A 27,939-nucleotide genomic window follows, 5' to 3' on the forward strand; every position below is an offset into this window, starting at 1 on the left:
TCACCCTGTAGCAGTAAAAATGCTATAGGGCAGTCGGCAAAGGGCGCTCTTTACTCAATACTTTCTCCATGTCAGGCATTCAAAAGCCACAGTCAGAACCTTCCAAATTCAGCAATGACAGTTGTCTTTGAATTCTATTACTGTGAACTGCCAAATTTTACAGGTGTAATACATAGCAGATCTGTACTGGAAATTCCCATGCCTACCCAGTCATCAACAATGATGAGAAACTAACCGGTGTTTTCACAATGAGACATCTGACAGGGAGCAGTAGACCAACATAACAGCTGGATATCTGGAGATACAAGTTTCATATACTGAAAAACTTTGCCACTTTTCACCTGTAATGCTCATAACTTGTCCAGGCCCAGCTCTTCTGGGGTGGAGATACCAAGCTCATCTAAAGTCGGTCTGAGCTCCTGGATGACATAGGGGTAGATTTCCTTGTGAGGTCCAGCCTTGTCCTGAAAAAAAAAAAAAAAAAAAAGAAATGATCACAAATCCCAATGACAGTCGGCTCACAATTTGTGGCAACATTTAGTGCTGGTTCACATTTGTGCGATGCGGGAACGCTGCGAATATACAGCGTGTTCCCGCATCCCATCCGCACCCCTGGCAGTTCACACTGCCATATGCGATACGCTAGGGGTGTCAATTAAAAAGTGAACGACACCCCCAGATCAGATTGCATTGCGATCTGAAAGTTCGCACTGAATCGGATCGCACTAGTGTGAACCACCATGCGATCCAATTTGGCTGCGGACCAAAAAAGAAAAAAAAAAGAAAAAGGTCCTGTGCGTCTTAGTGCGATTGCGGGGCAAATTCAGCCATACAAACTGTATGGCTGAATTTGTACCTCACAGACATCACATGTAATTTTAGGAGCAGTGCGCTCCGAATTACATGCGATCTCTGTGATCGCACAAGTGTGACCTGGCACTAAATGTAAATGCTTTTGCTCTAGCTGTGAAAAAAAACAAACAAAAAAAAAAACAAAAAAAAAAAAAAAAACTAGGCATAGTTACAGTGTCCGATCACATGAGACTTCATTAAAGACAGACAAAGCACATCAAGTCCTGTTTAGGACCAATCCTAGCATGGTTAGATACTCCGAGTTCCAGCAGGGAGGGATTTTTATACAGGCCGGGAACAGTGTCAGCACTCTACATGTCTGCTGTAAAACTGTTTACTTACGTATAGTAGCAATTCTGAATTGCTGTCTGCATGCATACGAAATGCAATTAGAACTGTAGAAAGGGACATTTATGCATTTGCCTTAAGGGTCTTTTTATACCAGTTGCAGTGGAGAAAAATACCTTGTTTCTAATACTGCAGTACTTTGCATTGCAATGCCACTATGGTGCATAGAACTAGTTGAAAGGATTCTAAAAAGCTGTGAAGTGGAGAGGGGAAAAAAAAAAAAAAAAGGGGGTAAACACACTGCAATGCACCAAGATTGTCACTGTCACGCAGCACACACCAGCGGCAATGCACTTAGCATGGCTTGCTGGTGTGACCAGGCCCTAAAAATCAAGCACACAATTAACAAAAAGACGCTCAATTACACTCACAAAAAATTACTAGCGGCATCCATCCCAAATTATTGTAGAAAAGCAGGGAAGAAATCCCTACATGGGATTTCCCCAAAGAAAATGGGGGAAAGGGATGTTTGATGCCCAAAATGTAGCTGACTCCGTATGGAACGTACGAGGCAATAGATATAAAATAAATTAACTTTACTTCAAAACTTAACAATCTTGTATATAGCATTCCAAAAACCATTTAAAATACAACATTCATTTAAATAAAACCTCAGTACACCGTCAAGAGGCAGATACCACAGAGTTATATGAAGAGCTCCAAGGAGTATATCTCTGCATAGGACCCCAAACCCCTACACGTTTCAACTTGATAAAGTCTTCCTCAGGGGGTATATTGGTCCACAGCTCCTTGTAAAGCATATATAAATATGTGGTCCACTCAGCCTTCCATCATAGATTTGACAAGCACAGCCTGTATGGGTTGTACAGTCCCAGTGGCCCAGGGATGCACCAGGATGGCAGCCCTCAACCAGGAACCACAAGGGGCAGGGGCAAAACCGGACAGAAGCAGACCCAATTTTTCCTTAATTTAAAACCCAATGGTGGAGATCAAAAAAAGCCACCTAGCCTCTGTATATTATAAAGAGACCTATTACAGGCATTAGAAAAAGGGAAAGAGGGACCCAGGGGAGTCTAACTAGTGACCATAAGGCATCTCTGTGTTGGCCTGCAGCATACATACATCTCCCACATTCATTGTGTTTTTTTGGAACACAAGACATCATTTACTTTATTTTTATTATTGAAATGTCAAAATGACATTGGCACCATCTAGTGCAGCAAAGCTGCAGTATGGTGATCGATATTGACATCAGGTAAGCTCTGGTGCAACAACTGTTTTCTATGTTCCCTTGCCTTGACCAGTGCTGACGTAGTGAGGAAAAACACTAGTCATTGCACATAGCATGAACGGACCCCTTATATGCATGTAGGTAAGCAAGAAAACAAGTAGGGGAAGGCTTCCCGCTGTTTTTCAAAAATACAGGTTAAGAATTCCAATTTCTAGGTGCTCAAATTGGAAAGTCAATTACCTTTACTGCTTCCAAAATACGGACAGTACTTGCAAAGTCATTTAACCGTCTGCAAGCCCGCAAGGCAGCATCAATGATTTTTGGTTCAGGAACTAAATCGTAACCGATGAGTGTGTTTATACCTGTATGCAGGAAAAAAAAATAAAATGTAAATATTGCTAAGAAAAAAAAAAAAAACCACCACAAGACCCAAAAAGTTCCTGGCATTCTCCACAGTACGGCCTCATTCACATGGATGCGGAGGCCTGTACACCGTAAATGGGCCATTTGTTTATGTGGCTGGAACAGCCGTTCGTCCTAATTTGATAGGAGTTTGGGGTGGCATAGCCCAGAACACATTGAGTTCATTGCCGCTCACATACATACCTGTCAAATTAGAATGTGTGTCCTAGCCCTCAGCTTCCGTGTGAATGAGGCCTAGTAACTAGAAATAACCCAAAAGGAAGATAACCACAGCAGTTGAGATCTATGTGCTTGAGTTTCCAGGTATGCAGAATAGAAATCCTTAAGACAAACTATAGGTTGATTATTGGTCCAACGTGAACATAATTTCATATTTTATCCCAGTATAGAAACTAAAATGAAGGAACAAGCACAGAAGTTACCAATTTTAACTATAAAAAATGCTTGCCTATCAACCAGCACTGGAAGAAGACAGCTTAATTAGGACCATTATAGGCAATTCCACTTTTTATACCTTTGTGGACTACTGTAAAAACAAAACCTAGCATGGAACAGGTTAAAAAAAAAAAAAAATGGATCGCTCCGATTTAAAAAGAAATTACTTTAGGCTGCCTTTACATTTCCGGCAATTGCTCACTTCCCCTATTAAACCGTTCATACTAAAAAAGGCTGCAGGCACCAATGAATTTCAAAATGTGCCCAAAAAAAAAAAATCAAAAGTAGGACTCTCACTGGTGGTTGTAGTACAAAATACTGTTTTTACAAACCTTTATAAAAAGAAAATGTTTTACCTTTCCTAAGCTCCCATGCATCAATGTCTGGCTTGTTGAAGTACGTAACCCAGCGAGCATCAAATTCCTCATCTGATTCGTGTTTGGCTTGAGAATAGCACCGAGAAGCTATTGCAACTGTGAGAGAAAAACATTAAATGTTAAAGCTGTGCTAAAGCTGAAAAGTCCTCACACTTTAACATATGTGGCATGATATATATTACCAATATATACATACACACAAAAATCACCCCCCCCCCCCTCTGTGCCTTCTGGGACACATACAGGTCCCATTCAGAAAGTGCAGCGCTATTAGCCCATACGCAATGGGAAAAAGGCTGTGAAGCCATAAGGTTTCACTTCCTGTTTCCCTTACTACAGATGCCAGCACCTGCACCCAAAGCCGATTGACTAATTGGCCTAGGGCACCGACTACGCAGGATCCCTGGACAGGTCAGTGTGTGTACACATACATCTATCACACAGTATCTCACAAAAGTGAGTACACCCCTCACATTTTTGTAAATATTTTAACATATCTTTTCATGTGACAACACTGAAAAAAATGACACTTCGCTACTAAGTAGTGAGTGTACAGCTTGTATAATAGTGTAACTTTGCTGGCCCCTCAAAATAACAGCCATTAATGTCTAAACCGCTGGCAAAAAAAAAAAAAAAAGAGTACACCCCTAAGTTATGTCCAAATTGGGCCCAATAAGACATTTTCCCTCCCCAGTGTCATGTGACTTGTTAGTGTTACAAGGTCTCAGGTGGGAATGGGGAGCAGAAGTGTTAAATTTGATATCGCTCTCTCTCTCATACTGGTCACTGGAAGTTCAACATGGCACCTAGTGGCAAAGAACTCTGAGGATCTGAAAAAAAGAATTGTTGCTCTACATAAAGATGGCCTAAGCTATAAGAAGATTGTCAAGACCCTGAAACTGAGCTGCAGCACGGTGGCTAAGACCATACAGCGGTTTAACAGGACAGGTACCACTCAGAACAGGCCTCGCCATGGTCGACTAAAGAAGTTGAGTGCACCTGCTCAGCATCATATCCAGGGGTTGTCTTTGGGAAATAGACGTATGAGTGCTGCCAGCATAACTGCAGAGGCTGAAGGGGGGGGGGGGTCAGCCTGTCAGTGCTCAGACCATATGCCACACTGCATCAAATTGGTCTGCGTGGCTGTTATCCCAGAAAGAAGCCTCTTCTAAAGATGCACAAGAAAGCCTGCAAACAGTTTACTGAAGACAAGCAGACTAAGGACATGGATTACTGGAACCATGTCCTGTGGTCTGATGAGACCAAGATAAACTTATTTGGTTCAGATGACGACAACCAGGTGAGGAGTACAAAGACAAGTGTGTCTTGCTTACAGTCAGCAAGGTGGTGGGAGTGTCATGGTCTGGGGCTGCATGAGTGATCCCGGCACTGGGGAGCTACAGTTCATTGAAGGAAAAATGAATGCCAACATGTAGGGTGACATACTGAAGCAGAGCATGATCCCCCTCCCTTTGGAGACTGAGCCGCAGGGCAGTATTCCAACATGATAGCGACCCCAAACACACCTCCACGACGACCACTTACTTGCTAAAGAAGCTGAGGGTAAAGGTGATGGACTGGCCAAGCATGTCTCCAGACCTAAACCCTATTGAGCATCCGAGGGGCATCCTCACATTGCAAAGCGCTGCGCAAACTGTTGGCGCTATATAAATCCTGTATAATAATAATCCTCAAACAGAAGGTGGAGGAGCGCAAGGTCTCTAACATCCACCAGCTCCGTGATGTCGTCATGGAGGAGTGGAAGAGGACTCCAGTGGCAACCGGTGAAGCTCTGGTGAACTCCATGCCCAAGAGGGTTAAGGCAGTGCTGGAAAATAATGGTGCCCACACAAAATAGTGACACTTTGGGCCCTATTTGGACATTTTCACTTAGGGTGTACTCTCTTTTGTTGCCAGCGGTTTAGACATTACTGGCTGTGTGTGGAGTCATTTTGAGGGGACAGAATATTTACACTGTTATACAAGCTGTACACTCACTACTTTACATTGTAGCAAAGTGTCATTTCTTCAGTGTTACATGAAAAGAGAATAAAATATTTACAAAATATAGGGGGTGTACTCACTTTTGTGAGATACTGTATACACACAGTTTTTGTAGCTGCTGACAAAGGACCCAAAAAAAAAGGAGGATTGGGGATGTTCTGTGCAAAACCACTGAATAGAGCAGGCAAGTATACCTTTTGTTTTTATTTTGTTAAAAAACAACAAACACAAGGCCATCACTTTAACCTTCTTAGCGGTATTCCCGAGCGTGGCTCGGGGTTAATTTTCAGAGCCAAAAGCGGTAACCCCGAGACACACTTGGGGTACCGCCAGAAGCATCGCTGGATCCTGCAAGCAGGGTTACTTACCTTGTCACCGGGATCCACCCTCCCGATCCTCTACGTGCCCCGGCTTCCGTCTCCTGCGATGTGACGTTCGCAGGGGGGTGGAACCGGTGGCAAATTCAAATGCAAAAACACACCAAACACACTGATACATCGCAAAAAAAAAAAAATCACATTAGTTTGCCCCCCAGTGCCCTTTCCTGCAGTTTTACTGTACATACACATACAATAATATATATATATATATATATATATATATCCATACATACACACACACACTAACTTATTATAGTTTATTATATTATAATTTATGATTTTATGTTTCAAACTTTATCATACCCGAGATGTTATAAAGAACGCACAGTAAAAAAAAAAAAAAAAACTCATATGTAAATAGATGGTTTGGGCTGCTCATTCTTAAGAATTACATGCAAAATAATGGTACCGCTTTCAGCACCTAAAATCCGAAAGAATCATACCGCCAGGGAGGTTAAGTAAAACAGTTGGCCCTAAAGGAATCCTGCATGAGAATGCACCAGGAAAGGAAAATTAAAGCTGAACTCCAGATATGTATATATATTTTTTTATTGCATAACTACATTGGACCAGTTTGGATTAATACAAGTACATGTATTTTGATACATGTGGAAAACATTGCAGTAGTCCGCATACTACATTCTGGTCAGCATAGGATCCGTAAAACCACAACTATCACTGTAGTGGAGGCAACTACTACAGCAATTCACCAGATGAAGATGTATACCTAAATTGGACCAATGTAAATATGCAATAAAAACCATCTTGTTGAGCTTTAAAAAAAGGTCCAGCTTCTAAAAGGCTCCTCTATCCAAGCTAACCGAGCAGATAGACAAAGTCTCCCACTGCCCGAACAATACCTGCAACGGATTGTAGACCAAACAGTGTCTGCATCCAATTTTCCATCCTGCTTCTTGGACAGTCTATTAAAACTATGAGCCGAGTGTTGCTGAAGCCTTCCTTCTACTATATTGATGGACTACCAAATTCCTTATTACTTTCATCACTGATATATAAAAAAAATACACCTAAGCTAAACACGTCTTCCAGAGGACTGGCAACAGCAGCCTTTAGTGTTGATTTGGAACTTTAGCTGTAAAGTTTAATAAAAAAAACCCACAACCCAATGTGCTGAACCTGATATTAAACATTTTATTGATATTTTAGAATATATGATCGGGGGTCAATGTTCAATAAACGGTTTCAAAGAAAATTGCTGTTGGCGCTTACCCCAATAATAGTTTAAAATGTAGACTTTTACAATGGGGTCCTATGGGGTACACAATGCCGATTTGTCGTACTAAAACACAAAATCCACCCACTGTCTGAAAGGTCAGTGTGGGCATGCAGTCTTTATGGGCAAACAGTAAATTTTATATTTCCTTATTATTGTTGGTTCATATTGTGGCTCACTAATGAATTCTAAGCCTCCTAATCTTGGTCAACAAGCCATATAAGGTCATAAAATATTGTTTTACCTGATGTAAAGCTTAGGAATCCAGGCAGACAAAGCCCACTATCCCCCTTAAAAGGCAATATCACTGTCCCAACTTTCATTGGTTATTTACTCACATACTAGCCTGTATCTAACACAGCCCAAACTGGAAAAGGCTAGTCCCATCTCCAGAGCAGCATCATGTAACATGCAAGAGCCTGGTTTGATTACCTGTCTACACCTTTAGGGGGGACTCCATGGAAACAGTATTTTTAGTCAAGTATTCTGGTTCTATTTTCTTTATCTGTATCCATCACTACTTTTAATAAAGGTTTAAAGGTTATACTTTTAAGTATTGCGTGATCTCTCTTTGCACATATTGAATATAGCCCCAAAAACGTGACAAAACAAGTCTGCAATTACATCTTTGACTGCTCTGCATACATTTGTAGACTGTGCCACACAGCAGCATGCATGAAAATAGGGGCTTCTATTCCCCCATAAAAGGGCAGTGGGCCCGGCCCCGTTTGCTCCACAAGGGGGCCCGGGCAGCATTCCAGTTATTTTCTCCATGATAAAAAAAGTAGGATTTTGCAAACACTTTTACTGGGGGGTATAATTAAATTTTCCTGGGACCCATTAAGCCAACAGAGGGGCCCAAGAGGTGAGTGCAGTAGAGGGACTTTTTTTATTTTCAGGGCACATTTGTACAAAGCGCCGTAGTCTGCTGTTGATCTGCTGCCATATAGTCCCAGCGAGCCAGCCGCCACTGCATTCCCTGGCGGAGGGATATTACATTGCTCTGCTCAGCTCCCGCCTCCCCGTCCTCAGGTGCTGAGACTAGGGTGAGGTGACAAGCGGCTCAGCAGGCAATGGAGAAGCAGGAGGACATTGTGGCTGCACTGGACACAGTGAATGGAGAAGTATACAATCCTCACTGTGTCCAATGAAAATCACAGGCTGCACAGTCAGCACATGCCCTGTCACAGTGTGTCAACATGACTGTTCAGTGCTGACTTTGTCAACTTATGGCTGTACTGAATGTCACAGACTAACATAGTACAGCTATAACAAAGTCAGCACCCCCAGCAGCCAAGTGACACACTGACAGGGAATGACTGTGCTGCCTGTGCGATTTTCATGCTGAAGATCATGAAACACAATGAGATGCTACTTTATATTTGGGTGGGGGGCAGTAAACGTGCAGCTGAGCTCTACGTTTTTACTCACCCCCCCCCCCCCCAAACAATCCCCTCTAACTGCTTAGTAATGTACAGATACATCGCTGGATTGGAGGGATGATATCTTGGTCATTGGTACAGCAATGATCGTAATATTTTTTTGCCCCAGCAATTTTGCACAAAAGTATAAGTAATCGTAGTGTGCCTAAGAAGTCACTGGATTACTTTTACAGGTGATGGAAGAGGGTCCCTCCCACAAACGGCTTTACCGGGTTCTCCTAAGCAATGGGGGAGCCTGGTAAGAAGGCGACCAGCAGCATTCGCTTCCTGGGACACATTGAGAGGAACTGATGTTCCTGCCACTATGCGACATCAGAAAACGGAAGCGATGAGGATTTCATCATTTCTGGTTTCGGTCTCATGTAACCAAGCCATTACCAGCTTGAACAAGCATCTGATCAAACCAATCCTAGTTTGATTGGATGCTTTGAAGGCCAAAGGAGAGACTTGGGGGTCTAATAGAGCCCAGATCTCTCCATAAAGAAGACCTGTCATGGCCCATGCTATCACAAGGGATGTTGTTCATCCCTTGTGATAGCAATAAAACAATAAAAAATAAAGAAATGTAAAGATACAGTAAAAAAAAATTAAAAAAAAGTTTAAAAAAGAAAAAAAAAAAGTTACATTTATTTAAGCTCTCGTTCCCCTGGGCTCATGCGCGATTGCACACGTTAGTCCCGCACGTACATGTAAATGGTGACAAACCTGCATTTTGTTTTAAGGTGGGGTCAGGGGTGGGGTTGAAGGGGGCACCGTCAGGTAGGTTGTTCGTGGCCCCTTAATTTCTAACAGCAGCCCTGCCCCCATGTGCTGAAGTACCATGATGCACATACAGAAGAGTAAAACTTAGTGCATTTATGTTCTGTCATGACCATGGATATTCTTAAGCCAGCCATTTCAGCAGGAACCAGCAGAATTTTGATTCATTTATGGGCAGGCTGGTAGTACTTACGCCTATCTATTGATCGACTTAAGTACAACCAGCCTGTCAGGTTTCTTTTTGTTCGATTACTGCCAGTGGCTATAGTCAGCAGCAGTAATCGTATTCTAAAGGCTGGGAAACACCCGCTGTCAGAATGCAATAGCACAGTGGGAGGGATTCCCCCATTACCACTGAATGTGCTGGGGGAAAAAAAAAAAAATGTACTTCATGCATTTTAAGGACAGGTTCACACCAGGAATCACATAGGAAAGCACTGCGTGTTCCTGTGCGATTTGAGCCCATTCAAAAATAAATGGAGTCATACCAAAAGTAGTGCAAGCACTACTAAAAAAAAAAAAAAATGCGGTACAACTAGAGCGCATGATAGTTCTGCACCATTTAAACCAGTGCTGTCAAACACTCATTTGTAACCTGCGTTTGGGGTGTAGTTAACTGAAAGTGACATTTTAAGCTCTCATACAAAAAACCAACATGTTTTACTTACCTGCTGTGCAGTGTTTTTGCAAAGAGACCTGCATTCTCTTCTCAGGTCCCTCCCTCCTGTCCCCAGAGCTACCAGCTTTCAATGGGTGCACCCAAACAGTCTCATTTCTGAGCCACAGCTCTGCGTTATCCACTAGAACTGTGGATTGGCTCGGCGCACTCTTTTCTCCTCACTGGCTCCCACTGCTGTCTAAGCCAATGAGGGAGAGTCCCCAAGAAGATGATGCTCTTCTGCACATCACTGGATCAAGATGGAGCTCCGGGGGGGGGGGGCTGCCTTGAACCTTTAGAACCACTAACATTGATACCTCCTTCAGAACGCAACTGCAGTGTTTTGAATATGGGTTTCCCCAATCTGCTTTCTGGCATGAAAGGGCCATTAAGGGCACAATTCATGAATGGTAGATTGCTTGTATTCCAGGCATTTGTCCCTGAGCACATACTTCCCCAAATGAAAGTAGCACTAGGTGTACATCCAGCTGCTGCTACTGTCAGCCTCTAGGCTAAACAACCAGTGTGCATAGGGCCTTATATACAAGCAAACATTGCCTTTAGGACAAAAGCCCTAAAGTTCTGCACACCTTCCAAACAAAACAAAAAAAAAAAAAAAAAAAAACGATAATATACTACTGTGTCAGCCCCCATGGGCTCAATCTTGGTTCACATAGCTGGCATTAAAGAAGCAGGCCTGTTACTTGACTGAGCTCAGGGCTAGTGCTGCAATGACGTAATTGATTACGTCAACTACGGAAATACGTCGACATGCTCGAAAGGGGTCGACGCGTCACACTCATCTCGCGTGTAATGGCGGCTTCTGCTCCTGGGAATGGAGAAAGTTCCAGTCTACCACAAAAGGCTAGACCAAGATTATCAAAAGTATGGGAATTCTTTTAACAGAGGCCAGATAAAATGGTCCTTTGTTCCTTTTGCAAAACAAAAATGGCGTACCACGGCAGCACAACTGTAATGCACAAGCACCTCAGAAGAAAACATCCTGGGGCTCTCCAACCTCAAAAGGACGAGCTATCTTTGCAAGTAGTACTATATTTATCATTACAATAATATATTCTAGGTCAGTGGTTCTTAACCTTGTTGGAGGTACTGAACCCCACCAGTTTCATATGCGCATTCAACGAACCCTTCTTAATTAGAGAAATAAAATATGATTTTTTCAAATTCAAAACATACGTATATATTTAGGTATATATTTATACATAGGTGCACAAAATGAACAAAACCATTAAATAACAAAACCATTAAGAACATAGAACAAAACCATTAAAAACATGATTTTCACACAAAAACAAAAACATAATAATGAATATTTACTGCAAATCAGTGTGACTTCTGCTGTTGTCTTTGAGAGACCAGTTCAGAAATTACCTCCACCGAACCCGCGAGACTGACTCACCGAACCCCTGGGGTTCGATCGAACCCAGGTTAAGAACCACTGTTCTAGGTAATAAATAGATACATCATTTATTGGTGTTTGCTCATTACCCATTTGTTGCTGCTTTGCTTTACCCACTTAAGCCCCGGAAGATTTTACCCCCCTTCCTGACCAGGGCCTATTTTGCGATTCGGCACTGCGTGATTTTAACGGACAATTTTGAAGTCGTGTGACGCTGTACCTAAATGAATCTGACGTCCTTTCTTTCCCCCACAAACAAAGCTTTCTTTTGGTGGCATTTGATCACCTGTGCGATTTTTTGATCATGCGTTATAAACAAAAAAAAAAAAACAAACAACCTCCATGTGTTTACCCAAAGTAACTGTAAGCCCCCGTTCACACTAAAGCGACCTGGTCGCCTCACAGGTCGCCTCCCATAGGGAAGCTGTGGACCTGTTCTAATAGGAGCGACACAAGTCGTTCCGACTTAGAAAAAGGGTCCGGAGCTTCTTTGGGGTGACCAGGAGGCGACCGCCATAGACTTCAATGTTATGAAGTCCGTGGCAGCCGCTCCGAGGTCGCGGTGCGAAGTAGCGTCGCTCGTATGTGAACGGGCACTAAATGAACCTTTGCTGCCTGTTTTTTTCACAGTGCCAGTATATAAAAAGACTTCAAGGCAGGCCATTACAACACTTGGGAATTGTCAGCTTTCTAGAAGTAGTGATTCAGCAAAGCCAGCCAATCACTTCATATACTGGAATATACTGGGTAGAAGAAGAGACTCATACTTCCAGGTGCAGAGCTGTCAATCTCTGGCCAGGGAAGAGGCTGATTGAGCACCGTGTACGCAAGAAAATGCAGAAGTGACATTAGGGTCTTAAGAGAATCTTTCACCCGCCCTATGCTATCACACAGGAGGGCTTATCAGGCCTTTTGGGCTAGCAATAAAATTTAAATTAAAAAACCACAACATATACACAAACAGGTGTGTGCATGTAACAAGATGACAATTGCACCATTAATATCAGTTAAAGAGGTTGTAAACCCACATTTTTTTTTCACCCTGAAAGAGAAACACATAATGAGCTAGTATGCATCGCATACTAGCTCATTATGAAATACTTACCTTAGAACGAGCCCCCACCATGCCGCCCGCTTACCTCTATGACGGGCGACATGTCCAGTCACCCATCTTCTGGGATCGCCGGGATGGCCGGAGCCACGGTGACGTCACTCCGGTGCATGCGCGCGGGAGCCGACGGTCACGGCACGGGGCTCTGAAGGAACGGCAACATGAACTATTTGTAATCCTCATGCTGCTAGCATTAGTAATTGGGTATCATTCTTTCCAGTCTTAAAAACTTTTTTTTTTTTTTTTTACCAGTAACTTAGTCCTGGTTTCCGGCAAATGATGCCATACATCCCAGAAGTATTCAGGAGGGGAGCATATGGTGCATGATGAATAATCTGCCCTTACGTAAAGTGGAAATACACTTCCTCTGAGCACTACAAACTAAAAAAATGGATTTTTGTAAAATCTTACCGTAAAATCCTTTTCTCTTAGCTCATCGACAGACGTAGTGCTCGGTGATACACCACCTTCGGGTTATGTTACCTCCGCAGGAGCAGGACTAGACAGGAAATTAAAAAGCTCTGGCCACACCCTAGGGGCAGTCCCAGAGGGTATATCCTCTCTCTCTCTGCCTCAGCAAATCAGTTATGTGAAAAAGCAGTGCTTAGAGAATTTAACCCAACCCAACTCCAAAACAGAGGGGCGGGGACTACGTCTGTCGATGAGCTAAGAGAAAAGGATTTTACGGTAAGATTTTACAAAAATCCATTTTTCTCTAGCGCTCATCGACAGACGTAGTCCTCGGTGATACACCACCTTCGGGACGTCCCAGAGCAGTATCACAACTGAGGGGTGGGAAAATGGAAATCAAATCCCAATCTAGAAGGCCCAACCGGTGCCAACTAGAAGTTTACAATGCTCATCCTTAATGATGAGACTCAACAAAACAATTTTCAAACAGAAAAAAAAAACCCTCGAGGTAGACCACCGGTCTCCTCAAAATGCGGCCTGCAAAACCTTGCGGCCAAATGAGGCATCCGCCGATGCCGTCACATCAATTTTATAGAATTTAGTAAAGGTATGTACCGACGACCAAGTGGCCGCCTTACATACCTGGACCACTGACGCCTGATGGCGAAAGGCCCAGGAAGTACTGAGCGCTCGAGTGGAGTGCGCCCTAACAGGGAACGGAGGACTCTGACCCTTAATAGAATAAGCCTGTACCACCGTTTGTCTAATCCATTTGGCAATGGTCGCGGCAGATGCAGGCAAACCCTTTCTGGGGCCATCCGTGATCACAAAAAGTGAATCCGTCTTACGGAATGATTCCGTCGCTTTCAGGTATACTCTGATTGCCCGAACCACATCCAAGGAATGCAACGCATGTTCCCGATGATGCTTGGGCTGAGGACACAAGGAAGGTAGTACAATATCTTCATTCAGATGAAAATCTGAAACCACCTTAGGAAGAAAAGATGGCTTAGGATGAAGTACTACCTTATCCCTATGAATCACTAGGTATGGTGACTGGCATGATAATGCAGCCAGTTCTGACACCCTGCGAGCAGAAGTAATAGCCACCAAGAAGGCCACCTTCTGGGATAAAGTAAGCAAGGGAATCTCCCTGATGTTTTCAAAGGGAGGTTTCTGTAGAACCGACAAAACCAAATTAAGATCCCAGGGCGGTAAGGGCGCGCGGACTGGAGGAGCCAGGTGCCGCACCCCCTGGATGAAATTCCGCACCAAGGATTTGGTAGCTAAAGGTTTCTGAAAGAAGATTGCTAATGCTGAAACTTGACCCTTGATGGTGCTCAAGGCTAGCTTCTGCTCAACCCCTTGTTGCAAAAAGGCCAATATTCGAGACACCGAATAGGTACGTGGAGGAAATCCTAAAGATTCGCACCACGCAATGTAAGTCTTCCATGTGTGATAATAGACTTTGCTGGAAGTCGCTTTCCTTGCTTTAATAAGGGTAGGAATGACTGAAGTAGACAAACCTCTGTCCTTCAGTACTTGGGTCTCAATGGCCAGGCCATTAAAACCAGCGACTGTAAAGCACGAAGGTAAATAGGTCCTAGAGACTACAGACACTCCCTGAGACGAAGTTCCCACGGAACGTCTGCGACTAACATGTCCAAGTCGGCCAGGCCGGCTTGAAGAGGCCAGCCTAGAATTTCTAGGACCACTGGCGCTGATAGGATCTGAACCAGGCGTCCCTAGAGCTATCTGGCCCCGACCATCCGAGAAAGTCTGGTCGTTTTCTGTTCCCACACATTTATCAGATACCTGATAGTTATCAGGAAAGGTGATCTTTTCTGGTTGAACCTCAGGGACCGAAGTCACCCGACTAGAGGCTACTTGGCCTATCTGGTCAATCAGATCCGATTCCTGTGAGGTATCGGGACTAATCTTAGGAAAAGGTAAAGGAAAAGATCTATACAGGGAACGGTAACTACCGCTTCCTGTACTTAAATGTTGGAAGGGAAGAATCGCACCGGTAGTAGTGGTAGATGCTCGATCTAATGTCCTGAATACCGGTGAAAACGTCCCCCCACCCTGAAATCGGGTGGGGGCGCACCTTCAGGCTGTGTACTCCTTTACTTCGGGTTTGGCTGGGTTGGTCCTCTGCTTGTCCGACCATCCCTTCTTGAACCCTCCTGGAGGAGTCTTGCCTTTCCCGGGAGTACCAGCCGGGCGCCCTTTATGGGCGGTAAAGAAAGGTCCTCGCTTGTTGCGAGGTCCGTTAACTTTTGCAGCCAGTGGCAAAAAAGTACTCTTGCCCCCGGTGGCATCCTTAATGATTTCATCTAGGTTGGCTCCAAATAGACGATTCCCCTGAAAAGGGAGATTGGTCAAAGTCTTTTTGGAACCTAGGTCAGCTGACCAGCATTTTAACCACAGCACACGTCTGAGGATCACTGCTAACTTAGATGCATGCCCTAACAAGGGAGTAGTGTCCAAGGCTGCGTCACAGATAAACCGTAGCCCTTGTATGATCTGTTCTATCAAATCAGATGTCTCCTGGGGAATATCTTTTCCCCTAAGATCTTGGCGTACCATTTTCGCCCATTCCGTAAGTGTCTGGGAAACTAGACCAATAACAATTACTGGTCTAAATGCTGACCCTATCAGAGAAAAGATAGTGCGGGACTCCGCTTCTATCTTTCGATCCACCGGATCCTTAAAGGACGAAGTGTCCTCCACTGGAATAACCGTGGCTTTATTCAGCCTGGAAATAGGCGGATCCACGACTGGTGGTACCGTCCATTTCTTAATGATGGATTCCTCAAACGGATAGCGTCTAGCAATACGCTTGGAAATAGTAAAGGTACGTTTAGAATGCTCCCATTCTCCTTTGATTACCAAAACATTTAGGTACAGGAAAAGCCTTCGCCGTCTTGATGGGCTTATTAGTCCCAAAAGGCCTTTCTGTTCCAGTTGCCTCTGCCGGTAAAGCCTCAAGTTTTAAGGTTTCTTGCACTGCCACAACTAGTGCGTCCACCAATGCTTCTTCCTGAATTATAGAAGGAGAAGAAGCGTCCTCCTCACTGTCTGAGGGGGCTTTACCTGGGATAACAGCCCTTGCAGAGGAACCTGCAACTGCAGTGACCATCTCTGAATCAGAGTCAGAGGTGTCAGATAGTATAGGGGTAGGCGGGGGTCGCTTCCTTGACCCCCGTCCCTGACAGGCCGCCTCCACCCGAGCCACCATAGACTCCAAAATTGCTGTAAATGACTCTATACTCTGTGCACCGGCGGGTCCCGAGGCCCCCTCGAGGGAAACAGGTGGGGGAATATGTGTGGCAGGGTCCATAATAACTCCAGTTACTTCCTGGATGATATAATTCAAAAGTAAAGAAAAAACTTTTTTTTTTTTTTTTTTTTAACCCTCAGTGCCACAAAAAAACCCCTTAGTGTTACCTGCTAGGGATCCCTATCGATCGAGAGAGAGAGAGAGAGATAGACCCCCAGGCTCACCACTTGATGTTCAGAGTTAAACTGCAACAGCTTACAGCGCTGTCTTAGACAAACAGGAAGTCTTTTGGCTGGCTGCCCAGGAAGAAGGGAGGCGGCTCCGCCCCTCTGCACGCCTTCCGGCGCCTCCCCCAAGCTCCACGAGGTGTAGAATCACCTCAAACATGGCCGCCCCCATGCTGGAGACACGAGGCTACGCCAAAATGGCGGCTCGTGCGATCCAGCAAAAAAAAAAATGGCGGCGGCCTGTGCTGACTAGCGGTGTGCTGCAGGCACACAACACTCTCTCTGCATGGGGATATGGCGTGGTTGGCGGTACCGGCCCTGGCGGACCGCATGGCCGTTCGGGAGGCCTGCTAATAGCTGGAGATCTGATTTGGAAGGCAGTCTACATGTCCATGGCTTCTGACTGGTAGGTAGCTTATACTTAACCCATAAGATTCCCAGAATGCCACAGATTACATCTTTAAAACATGTATACAATAGATTGTTAGCTCCCAAACCAAGCCTCCTGGCTTTTTGCACACATAAAATCACACTCAAAGTAGGAGGATCTGTGACATGTTATAGGATAGAAAGAACTCTTTCTTACCATACAGAGAGGGGCCCGCGTTCACCACAAAACCCGTCAGGGAAAAAGGGGGAACATACTACTCACCATACCGGAACCAGGCGGGCACCAACTCCTGACAGTACCCCTCTCCACCGGAGCGGGAGGGCTGTCGACCGATACGGACGCCGTGACTCATGGTCTTTGGCGTTTCAGCGAGACGTTTAACTCGCGGGTTCAGTCCTTTTAATGGGACTTTGTCGCGGCCGACCCAGCGCGGAGCTATGGCCTGCACGCGCTCGTAGGCTGAACTGGGGTGACCACCGGATCTCGACATCCAGCCCGTCGCCCAGTTCAGCTTTCTTGCTTGAAGATCTCACAGGAACACTGGAGAAAAAAAGCTGTCTAAAAATCCTTTTAGAAAAAAATTCTTGCCAGGACCTAAGATCCCAGCAAGGTATCTAGGTCCTTACTCCTAACTAGACAGAAAATAACTGATTTGCTGAGGCAGAGAGAGAGAGGATATACCCTCTGGGACTGCCCCTAGGGTGTGGCCAGAGCTTTTTAATTTCCTGTCTAGTCCTGCTCCTGCGGAGGTAACATAACCCGAAGGTGGTGTATCACCGAGGACTACGTCTGTCGATGAGCGCTAGAGAAATTACATTTACATTTTTAAAGTGAATTCTTTTTTTTAAACACTTTACAAATAACAAACAGGTTATACTTACCTACCCTGCGTAGGTGGTTTTGCACAGAGCAGCCCAGATCCTCCTCTTCTCGGGTCCCTCTTTGCCACTCCCTCCTATTGAGTACCCCCACAGCAAGCAGCTTGCTATCAGGGCACCAGAGCCAAGCTGCAGGCTATGCGGGCACCCAAGCTGAGCTGCAGCTCCGTGTGTATTCAGACATGGAGCTGCCATTCGGCCCTGCCCTCCCTCTCTCCTGATTGGCTGACAGCCACGGGAGCCAAATGACACCGCTGCTGTGTCTCAGACAAACCGGGAGGGAGAGTCCTGGACAGCCAAGGGACTTGTGGACATTGCTGGGGTTCAGGTAAGCATTAGGGGATCTGCTGCACAGAAGGCTTTTTATCTTAACGTAAAGAATACATTAAGATAAAAGATCCAATGTTGTAAAGACGCACAATATTGTGATCTATGCTTTAGTGGATATCACCCTGCTTGAACTAGAGCATGTCCCAAAATGGGGAGCACAACAAACACCCAAAAGTGGATCCCAGCTGGCGAGACCAAAAATAAACCATATTTGAGCAAGTAAAAAAAGTTTTAGGGCTTTACTTTTTTTTTTTCTCTTTCTAGTTATAATATGGTAAACTATTTTCATTACCTTTAATTTCAGACCGCTTACCCCGATAGTGAGCCATACTTTGCAGAAATGACAGTACATCGCCTAATCCTCCTCGTCTACTTCTTTTTGTGAGTATACAATAGTTGTCCTTTCTTGTGGTGCTTTGGGGGGGGGGGGGGGGTTCCCCCTCATATGTAGCCTTTTTTTGGTCTCCCCAGCTAGGATCTGGCTTTGGGCATTTCTTGTGCTCCCCATTTTTGGGACATGCTCTAGTTCATGCAAGCCGATATCTACTCAGCATAAATACTTGAGTACAATATTGTGAGCCTTTACAACAACATTGGGTTGTGTATTTTTAATGTACCTTGTGATATATTCTGATGTTCACTTAGGTTTTAGAATATACCACCACACGTAACACCACCCCCCCCCCCCGAGTGGAGATTATAACTATGAATCAAAACCTGTTGGGAACACCCCCTCCCACTGCATGTAAAAATGATCCAGTGGCTAGTTCGCTGCTTTGATTGCTTTTAAAAGAGCCGACCGTTGGCTCTAAACCCTGCTGCTTGTCCGCAGAAGGGCTAAATAGATAGAAAAAAAAAAAAACGAACTACACCCCCCCCCCCTCCTGCCTCCCGGAACTGCACAAAATTCAACATCCCTGCTCCATTTTTTTGTATTTCAACTAAAAGTCTTAAATTGTGGCTTCTTTCTCAGAGACGGATAATCCACATTTTTATTGCCCCCGCCCCCTCAACCAAACACAAGTGACATGGTGCAACTCAGATGAGCATACAATTCCAAGCTTGTGATGTTTTGCATCATGGCAATTTTAATGTGACATGCCAAGCATGACAGGCAGCACTGCATGAAAGTGAACAGGACTGAGCGACAACTATGTGGTCCAACAACGCAAAAGCCACATCCAACAAAACAACCCACAATGCAGCAGGCCTCCTGAACGCCTGCAAACCTCCACTCACTGTTCTCTGCAAATTGATCCACTGTAGATTGCTTTTCGGGGGGACAGTAAACACTGCTGCTAGTGTGGAAGGGGATTTACTAAACAAAATTGAGCAGCAATGAAAGAAAAGCATCTGAAAACCTTGACAGGGTAATGTTCCTTTAAATACTGCAGTGACATTCCTATTTGTAATTACTATTCTGTAGGTTTCCAAGTTAAATGACAATTTTCAAAAGCAGCCAAACAGAGAGGTGTACAGTGTACATGATGACTGCCAGAGCAGGAAGTTCATCTGCTTCTCCTTCACATCACACACAGCACTGAAAGTGACCTTCCGGATCTGCACACACCGCCCGCCCCATCAGCTGCTCTCAGCAACTCACGTCCTCACTGCTTCCAGGTGACACCACCCCGAGAGGGGAAAAACACACACACTGCAATCATATGCCTCGGGGTCACCAGGAATTACAAGTTATTACTTGGATTGTGACAGTTCCATTCAGTAATACAAAGTGAACCCACCACACACACAAACACACAGCCATTATCTGCTAGTGTCAGATTTCAGGTTACAGAGGTCAGTCGGGTGAAGGAGGAAATCTGAGTGACTTTGCCCCGTGAACATTTACTACAACAATCTGAATTTACTACAAAGATTTCAGATTTTCACTGGTAAGATAAAAGTATCAGGATGTAGAACTGCTAGAACTAACATAAGGCTATAGTGGGAGGATAAACCTTAATCTGGCCATACACTGTACAATCTCCTTAAGGCCCCACACACACTGCCACATCACGTGTATGTGCATTTTTTTTCCCCTGGTGCAAGGACATGAAGTCGGTCAGCCCAATCATTTGAATGCACCAAAAGAAGCTCCTTTTTAGGCGTAGAGCTTGGCACATTTTAGTGCCGGTTCACACTGGTGCGATGCAGGAACCCTGCGAATCCACTGGGGGTTTCCGCATCGCACCTAACTCGCAGGCAATTCACACCGTCTATGCGAACTGCTAAGAGTGTCAAAACAAAGTTAATGACACCTCCAGAGTAGTTTGCATATCGCACTGCGAACTGTCAATCCCAACAGGAATTGGATCGCATAGGAGGTGAACACCCATGCGACCCGATTCTAGTGTGGACCAAAAAAAAATAATCCTGCATGACTTTGGTCCAAATGCGATGCAAATTCAGCCATACAATCTGTATGTCACAATCTATGTCATAGCATGCAATTTGCAGAGCAGTGCGAATGACATGCGATGTCTGACATCGCTATAGTGAACCGGCACTTTAGTGTGTTTTGCTGCATGCATGTTTGCTGGCCATGTCTGGGGTGCAATTAAAACAATTCTGAATAATATTTTAAAAGAAAAAACAAAAACCAAACATGGTATACTTACCTGCAATGGTTTTAAATAGAGCAGTGCCGATCCTCCTCTTCTGGGGGGGGGGGGTCACATCGCATACTAGTACATTATGAAATACCTTAGAACGAAGCCCCCGCAGAGGCGCCTGGTCACTGATGAGGGAGCTGACATGTTCCCCGACGCATCTTCTGGGTCTGCGGGCACCACTGCTGTGAGTGGCCAGAGCCATGAAAACACTCCCGCATGCAGGAGCTCTTGGTTTCAGCAAGAAGCTCTGAAGTTCCGGCTCGATTAGTCAGACCTTCAGATGCATGCGCCGAGACTGAAAAAGCCCGTGGTGAACGTGCCCCTGGGGTGGCAGCCCAGGGGTGCCTCAATTCTCACTGGTGAGGGGCAGCTCTCAGTTTTTTGGCACCTTGGTCACTGCACCACCACACTTTTTCTGCACCTGCCTCTTGGGGTGGGCCTTTTGGCCAGCACCAGAGAAATTTTTTATTCCTGGCCGGGGGGCCTGTCAAGGTCTCGGACTTTGGCACTACCCAGCACTTCCCCCACTCTTTTTTTTTTTCTTTGTTGTGCATTCACGTTTGTCCCTTTTTTTATTGATCACTTGCACGACTTGTATGGCGTAGGTCCTCGGGCCTGCCCTGAAAGTCTTGGGAGGGGGCAGATATGACCTTCTGGCTTCGTTCACCCTCTCTCATGGGGTTTCCCTTCGGGGGAGCCCCACCAAGTACTTGGGGTGGGCTGTTTCGGCAGTCCCCCTGGAGAACGGGGTCTGCCTGGCTTCCGCTGGGCGGACCAAAGTGAGTACCTCAGTCCCCATCAGGAGCTTCACGCCCCGGGGGGGGGGGGGGGGGGGATCAGGGCCCTTCCTCTTCGGAGGAGGGCCATGTGTACGCCTTGTGCACTTTTTGTGTCTCTCACTTTTGCGTCTGTGCACTTTTTTATGCACTGGGTGCAAGTCTTTTTTCACACACCACGGGCTTTACATTTTTTTTTTCAGATGCATGCATCGCTGGCGTCAGAGGCTTCATGCAGTGTGCATATCTCGGTATAAGTTTAGGAGATATTCATTTTACCTACAGGTAAGCCCTATTAAGTGGGGTATATAACCGCTTTAAGTGATTCTGTAAATAAATTCATTGTAGCACATCATTTAGATCAGGGGTCTTCAAACTATGGCCCTCCAGTTCAGGAACTACAATTCCCATCATGCCTAGTCATGGCTGTGAATGTCAGAGTTTTACAATGCCTCATGGGATGTGTAGTTCTGCAACAGCTGGAGGGCCGTAGTTTGAGGATCTCTGATTTAGATGAAAGCACAGGTGTACTTTTATGCTCCCAACCAATCAAAAGAGGTGAAATGCGGGAATGGCTAATTCCCTAATCACCCCGGGGCAATGCATTTTTCACAAGTTGGTCACAGGAACGCGTAGGGCAATCTATTTGGCTGGGCTGCTCAACACAAAGGCTCCAAAGTAGCTCCTGTTATTGGCAGGGAGCCTTGTACATGAATAATGGCACGGCACGCATGGTGTGCGTCTGAGAATATTTTTGCACCTTTTGGGAATACAGAGTTTGAAGCAAATAGAAGGGGGGGGGGGGGGGAACACAGATGATGACCCTATCCTATACAGTCATTTCTTCCCCTTAAACCACCAATCATCATGGATCGGTAACCACTGTCACTCATCGATCAGCCATGACATTTGTGTCTCGCTCCATGGGTCAGATGATTTTATCACACCGTGTATGTCCATCGTAGGATCTTCCATCTCTGACCTATGAGGAGGCCATGCAATCCGCTGCACACCGGCCCTCCCATGAGATGTGAATGGGATTGTACGATGTGTGCTCAGTACAGAGCCGCACACAATGAATGAATGATCGGTGTGCACCATACCAGGGACAGACATGAGATCCGGGCCCGGCTCCTCCTCCTCCTCCTCTGCAGAGAGCAGGCCTGGAGCACAGCCTGAGCCGGGTCATTACAAGGGCACAGCACCGGGCACACCGGGCACACGGCGCGCACCCCCGAGCTCACACCCGGTGCACCCCACCCCCATCCCAGCACACCCGGAGGCGGAAGAGGACAGAAAGCGGTGTTCCCGTCATCTCCCGCCGTCCCTCTTCCTCCTCAGTCAAGGACACAACGGGCAGGGAAATGAATGCTCCGGGCTCTCACCTTGGGAAGCGGCAAGCTGAGGCTGCGGGCGGCACCGGGCCAGACTGCGGACACCGGAGGACATACATAGCCGGAGAAGAGAGGCCCCGAACATGGCTGAGCTGAGAGCTGGACACCGACCACACCGAGGATCCGGACCGGAAGAACGAGGCACGCGCACCACACAGCTCCACTAGCCACCCGGCACAGGGAACGCGGACACACAAGGGTAAAGGGGGGCGTGCCCTGTGCGTCACCGCATCATAGAGATGGACTCTGGCAGCAGAAACAGCGCCACCTGATGACCAGTGAGGTAACGGCGTGCGGGTTTATGCGCCTTCCGTGTGAAGGGAAAGTCACTGAGGACAAGATTTCACCATTGGAGTTCATGCTTATCATAAAAATGAATCAATTGTGACATTTCAATAAAGTTGAGAAAAAAGTAAACTGTGATGGTTTATTGATGACACATTAGTACTGCTCACTTCATGACACACCTTTGACTAATGTATAACACGGCCAGTAGTGTGAATGAGGCCTAAAGCTAGGTTCTAGCCTCGGTCAGGAAAGTCAGTAAAACCCCATGCTTTTCTGACACACAGAGAAACCGGGAGACACAAAGCAGTGCCATTTAGGGCTCCTTTACACTCAAACATGGCTTCTAGCACGCTTTTTTTAAAGATGTCTGAACACCAGTCAAAGCACCTGTCACTAAATAAAATGGTTGGCTTACAGCCCTGTTTACACCTTCGCTTCAAAAATTATACCCCATGTTGCTTTAGTGGTGCTTCAAAGCCTCCATAGAAGTCTGTGACAAAGCTCGCCTAAAGTGGAGTTCCACTCAAAAGTAGAACTTCCCCTTATCTGTCTCCTCCCCCCTCAGGTGCCACATTTAGCACCTTTCAGGGGGAATGGGTACCTGTCTTTTAAAGTTATCCTGTCCCCACTTCCGTCAGACCTCACCGCGGCGAGGTACATCAGAAGTTCGGCCCCCCTCCTCCTCCCTCCTCTGCTTCCAGGTCACAGTAACTGAGAGCAGTGCGCTTCACGCATGCGCAGTAGGGTCGGGGCCGTGAAGCCGGAAGGCTTCACTGCCTGGTTCCCTTACCGACATCGGCTGCGGTGCCAACATCGCTGGATTCCAGGACAGGTAAGTGTCCTAATATTAAAAGTCAGCAGCTTCAGTATGTGTAGCTACTGACTTTTAATTTTTGGAGGGGGAGGGCGAAACACCGCTTTAAGAACCTGCAGCTTTGGTTTTATCCCCTTAACCACTTAAGCCCTGGAAGATTTTACCCCCTTCCTGACAGGGGCCTATTTTGCGATTCGGCACTGCGTGACTTTAACAGACAATTGCGCGGTCGTGCGATGCTGTACCTAAACAAATTTGACGTCCTTTTTTTCCCACAAACAGAGCTTTCTTTTGGTGGTATTTGATCACCTGTGCAATTTTTTGATCATGCGCTATAAACAGAAAAAAAGCCTCAATTTTGCAAAAATAACAATATTTTTCAAATTTTTTTATATGAAATTCCCCCCCCCCCCCAAAAAAAATGTAAAAATAATTTTTTTTTAACATTTTAGGCCAATTTATTTTATGCCACATATGTTTGGTAAAAAAAATCGCAAAAAGCGTATTTTGATTGGTTTGCGCAAAAGTTATTGCGTTTACTAACTAAGGGAAAGATTTTTGTCATTTTTGTTGGTTTTTTTTTTTAACGAGTAATAACGGCGATCTGCGATTTTTTTTTGCGGGACTGTGACATTGTGGCGGACAGATCGGACCCTTGACTGACATTTTTGACACTTTTGGGGTCACCAGTGACATTACTACAGTAATCAGTGCTATAAATATGCACTGTTACTGTAAAAATGACACTGGCAGTGAAGGGGTTAACTTTTTTGAGAGGGAGGGGTTAAGTGTCTCCCTAGGGGCGTGATTCTAACTGTGATTGGATGTGGCTTGAGGTGTAAGAACAGACATCAACAGTCCTACATAGCAGAACCATATGATCTCAATTCTTACACAGGGGAGAATGACAGGCGGCTTTGTTTACATTAGCCGCCTGCCTTTCTCCCGCTGTAACGGACAATCGCGAGTGACCGGCGGACATCGGGTCCGCCGGGCACACGCGCAGGGGGGTCCGTGAGCGAGCGGGAGCGCGTCTCCGGCGGCGCGCGCTCACTCCCTAGAGCCTCACAGGCTAGTGACGTAGACCTATGTCGCTTTGCCTGTGAGGGGCTAACTGCCGACGTAAATCGTCGTTAGGCAGTCGGCAAGTGGTTAATGATAATGACCAGGCCATTTTTTGCTTTACTTTAACAAACTAAATTTTAACTGACAATTGCGTGGTCGTGTGACGCTGTACCCAAATAAAATTGATGTCCATTTTTCCTCAGAAATTTAATTTAAATTGTGCAAAAGTTATCGCGTCTACATAGTGTGGGATATTTTTATGGCATTTGTTTTATTTATTTATTTTTTACTAGCAATGACAGCGATCAGCGATTTTTGGTGGGACTGCGACATTACGGCGGACAAATCAGACACCTAGCTGACACTTTTGACACTTTTTTGGGGACCAGTGACAATGCTAAAATAAAGCACTGTTACTGTACTAATGACACTGGCAGGGAAGAGGTTAACAACAGTGGAGAATAAAGGGTTAAATGTGTCCCTAGAGGTTGCTTTCTAACTGTGTGTGTGTGTGTGTGTGTGTGTGGGGGGGGCTTGCTCTAAATGGGGAAAGACAGAGATCTGGGTTTCTGTTTAGCAGGAACACAAGACCTCTATCTTCTCCCCTGACAGAACGACGATCTGCCTTGTTTACATAAACAGACCGCAGTTTTGCCTCTCTCGGGAACGATCGATGGGTTCCGGTGAAGCGCGGGCCTCAGACCAGGAAGAAGATGAGACATACAGGTACATGGTTTCGTGCAGCCGGGCCGCACTGCCACAGTAAATGTGCGGTGGTTGGTTTGGAAGCAGTTAAAGCTTCAAAAAAGCATCACTGAAGCATCACCAAAGCACCACTAAAGCAACAAAAACACATCAAAAAAGTATTTTGAAGCGGTAGGCGCTTTAACCACTTGCCTACTGGGCACTTATACCCCCTTCCTGCCCAGGCCAATTTTCAGCTTTCAGCGCTCTCACAGTTTGAATGACAATTGCGCGGTCATGCTACACTGTACCCATATGAAATTTTTATCATTTTTTTCACACAGATAGAGCTTTCTTTTGGTGGTATTTAATCACCTCTGGGGTTTTTATTTCTTACAAAAAAAAAAAGAAAAAAGACAGAAAATTTTGAAAAAAAAAAGTTTTTCTGTGAGTAAATTTTGAAAATAAATACATTTTTCTCCTTCACTGATGTGCGCTGATGAGGCGGCACTGATGGGCACTGATAGGCTGCAATGATGGGCACTGATGAGGTGGCACTTATGGGCACTGATGAGGTGGCACTTATGGGCACTGATGAGGAGGTACTAATATGCCGCACTGATGAGCACTGATAGGTGGCACTGATAGGCGGCACTGATGAGCACTGATAGGCGGCACTGATGAGCACTGATAGGTGGCACTGCTGGGCACTGAGAGGTGACACTGCTGGGCACTGAGAGGAGGCACTGATGGGCACTGATGGGTGGCACTGATGGACACTGATGGGTGGCACTGATGGATACTGACGGGTGGCACTGATGGGCAGCACCATCAGTGCCCACACTCAGTGCCCATAGTGCTGCTAGTCAGTGCCCATCAGTGCCTAGATGAGCAGGCACTGATGGGCACTGACTGGCAGCACTATGGGCACTGACTGTGGGCACTGATGGGGGCACTGATGGCGGCACTGTGGGCAATTTTGGCATTTTTTTCCCCCTCTTCTGTAAACAGGGCACTGGGTAAAGAATGATTTGCATAGCTCTGCCTACTTTCTTTAACCACTTCTGGACCGGAAGATTTTCCCACTTAATGTCCAGGTCATATTTTGCGATTCGGCACTGCGTTACTTTAACGGACAATTGTGCAGTCGTGCGATAATGTACCTAAATAAATTGACGTCCTCTTTTTCCCACAAATAGAGCTTTCTTTTGGTGGTATTTGATCACCTCTGCGATTTTTATTTTTTGCGCTATAAACAAAAAAAGAGCAACAATTCGGAAAAAAAACAACAATATTTTTCACATTCTGCTATATACCATTCCCAAAAAAAAAAATAAAAAATCTAATTTTTTTAACATTTTAGGCCAATTTGTTTTCTGCTACATATTTTTGGTAAAAAAAAAATCACAATAAGTGTGTTTAGATTGGTTTGCGCAAAAGTTATCGCGTCTACTAACTACGGGAAAGATTTATGTCATTTTTATTGGGTTTTTTTATCAGTAATGGCGGTGATCTGTGATTTTTTTGTGGGACTGCGACATTGCGGTGGACAGATCAGACCCCTAACTGACATTTTTTTACACTTTTGGGGGGACCAGTGATATTACTACAGTAATCAGTGCTAAAAATGTACACTGTTACTGTAATAATGACACTGGCAGGGAAGGGGTTAACACTGTGGGTGATCAATGGGTTAAATGTGAGCCTAGGGGAGTGATTCTAACTGTAAAGGGGCGGGGCTTATGGAATGACCATAGAGACCTGTGATCCTAGCAGGATCCATAGCAGGATCACAGGAGCTCTGTGATCATTTCATGTAATTTTCAGAGCCGCCTGCCCCATGAATCGGAGTACCCGCTGCCGAGTGGGGGGCGGGAGCGCGCATTTGCCCCCTTGCTGCCGGCGCACGACAAACCTAGCCCTACGTCGGTTTGCATAGGAGGGCCAGCCTGCCACAGTTTATATACGGTGGGCGGTCCGGAACCAGTTAAAGCAGTACTAAACCCAAAAGCATACATTTAATATATTGCAGGTTACCAATTCTTAGATGTGATGGCTGCATTTGTTTTCTTTTGTAGGCTTTCTTTCTTCCATTTTTATCTGGTGATCAAATCAGTATGTCTGTAGTTTTGTCAAAAGAACAAACTCTAC

At 45.4% G+C, this 27,939-nt stretch overlaps 1 protein-coding gene across 1 annotated transcript; it reads right to left on the reverse strand.

Annotated features, from left to right (window-relative positions):
- Positions 1-317: 317 nt before the first annotated feature.
- COX5A (cytochrome c oxidase subunit 5A) lies at positions 318-23,162 on the reverse strand. The gene is made up of 4 exons (XM_082255975.1): positions 22,929-23,162; positions 3,607-3,723; positions 2,633-2,754; positions 318-464 (listed from the first exon to the last, which is right to left on the reverse strand). The coding sequence occupies exons 1-4, from the start codon at positions 23,020-23,022 to the stop codon at positions 351-353; spliced, it is 447 nt and encodes a 148-aa protein (XP_082112101.1). The 5' UTR covers positions 23,023-23,162; the 3' UTR covers positions 318-350.
- Between the last annotated feature and the right edge of the window lie 4,777 nt (positions 23,163-27,939).

Source organism: Pelophylax lessonae (assembly GCF_965119305.1).
Source record: "Pelophylax lessonae genome assembly, chromosome: 4".
Taxonomy (NCBI): Eukaryota; Metazoa; Chordata; class Amphibia; order Anura; family Ranidae; genus Pelophylax; species Pelophylax lessonae.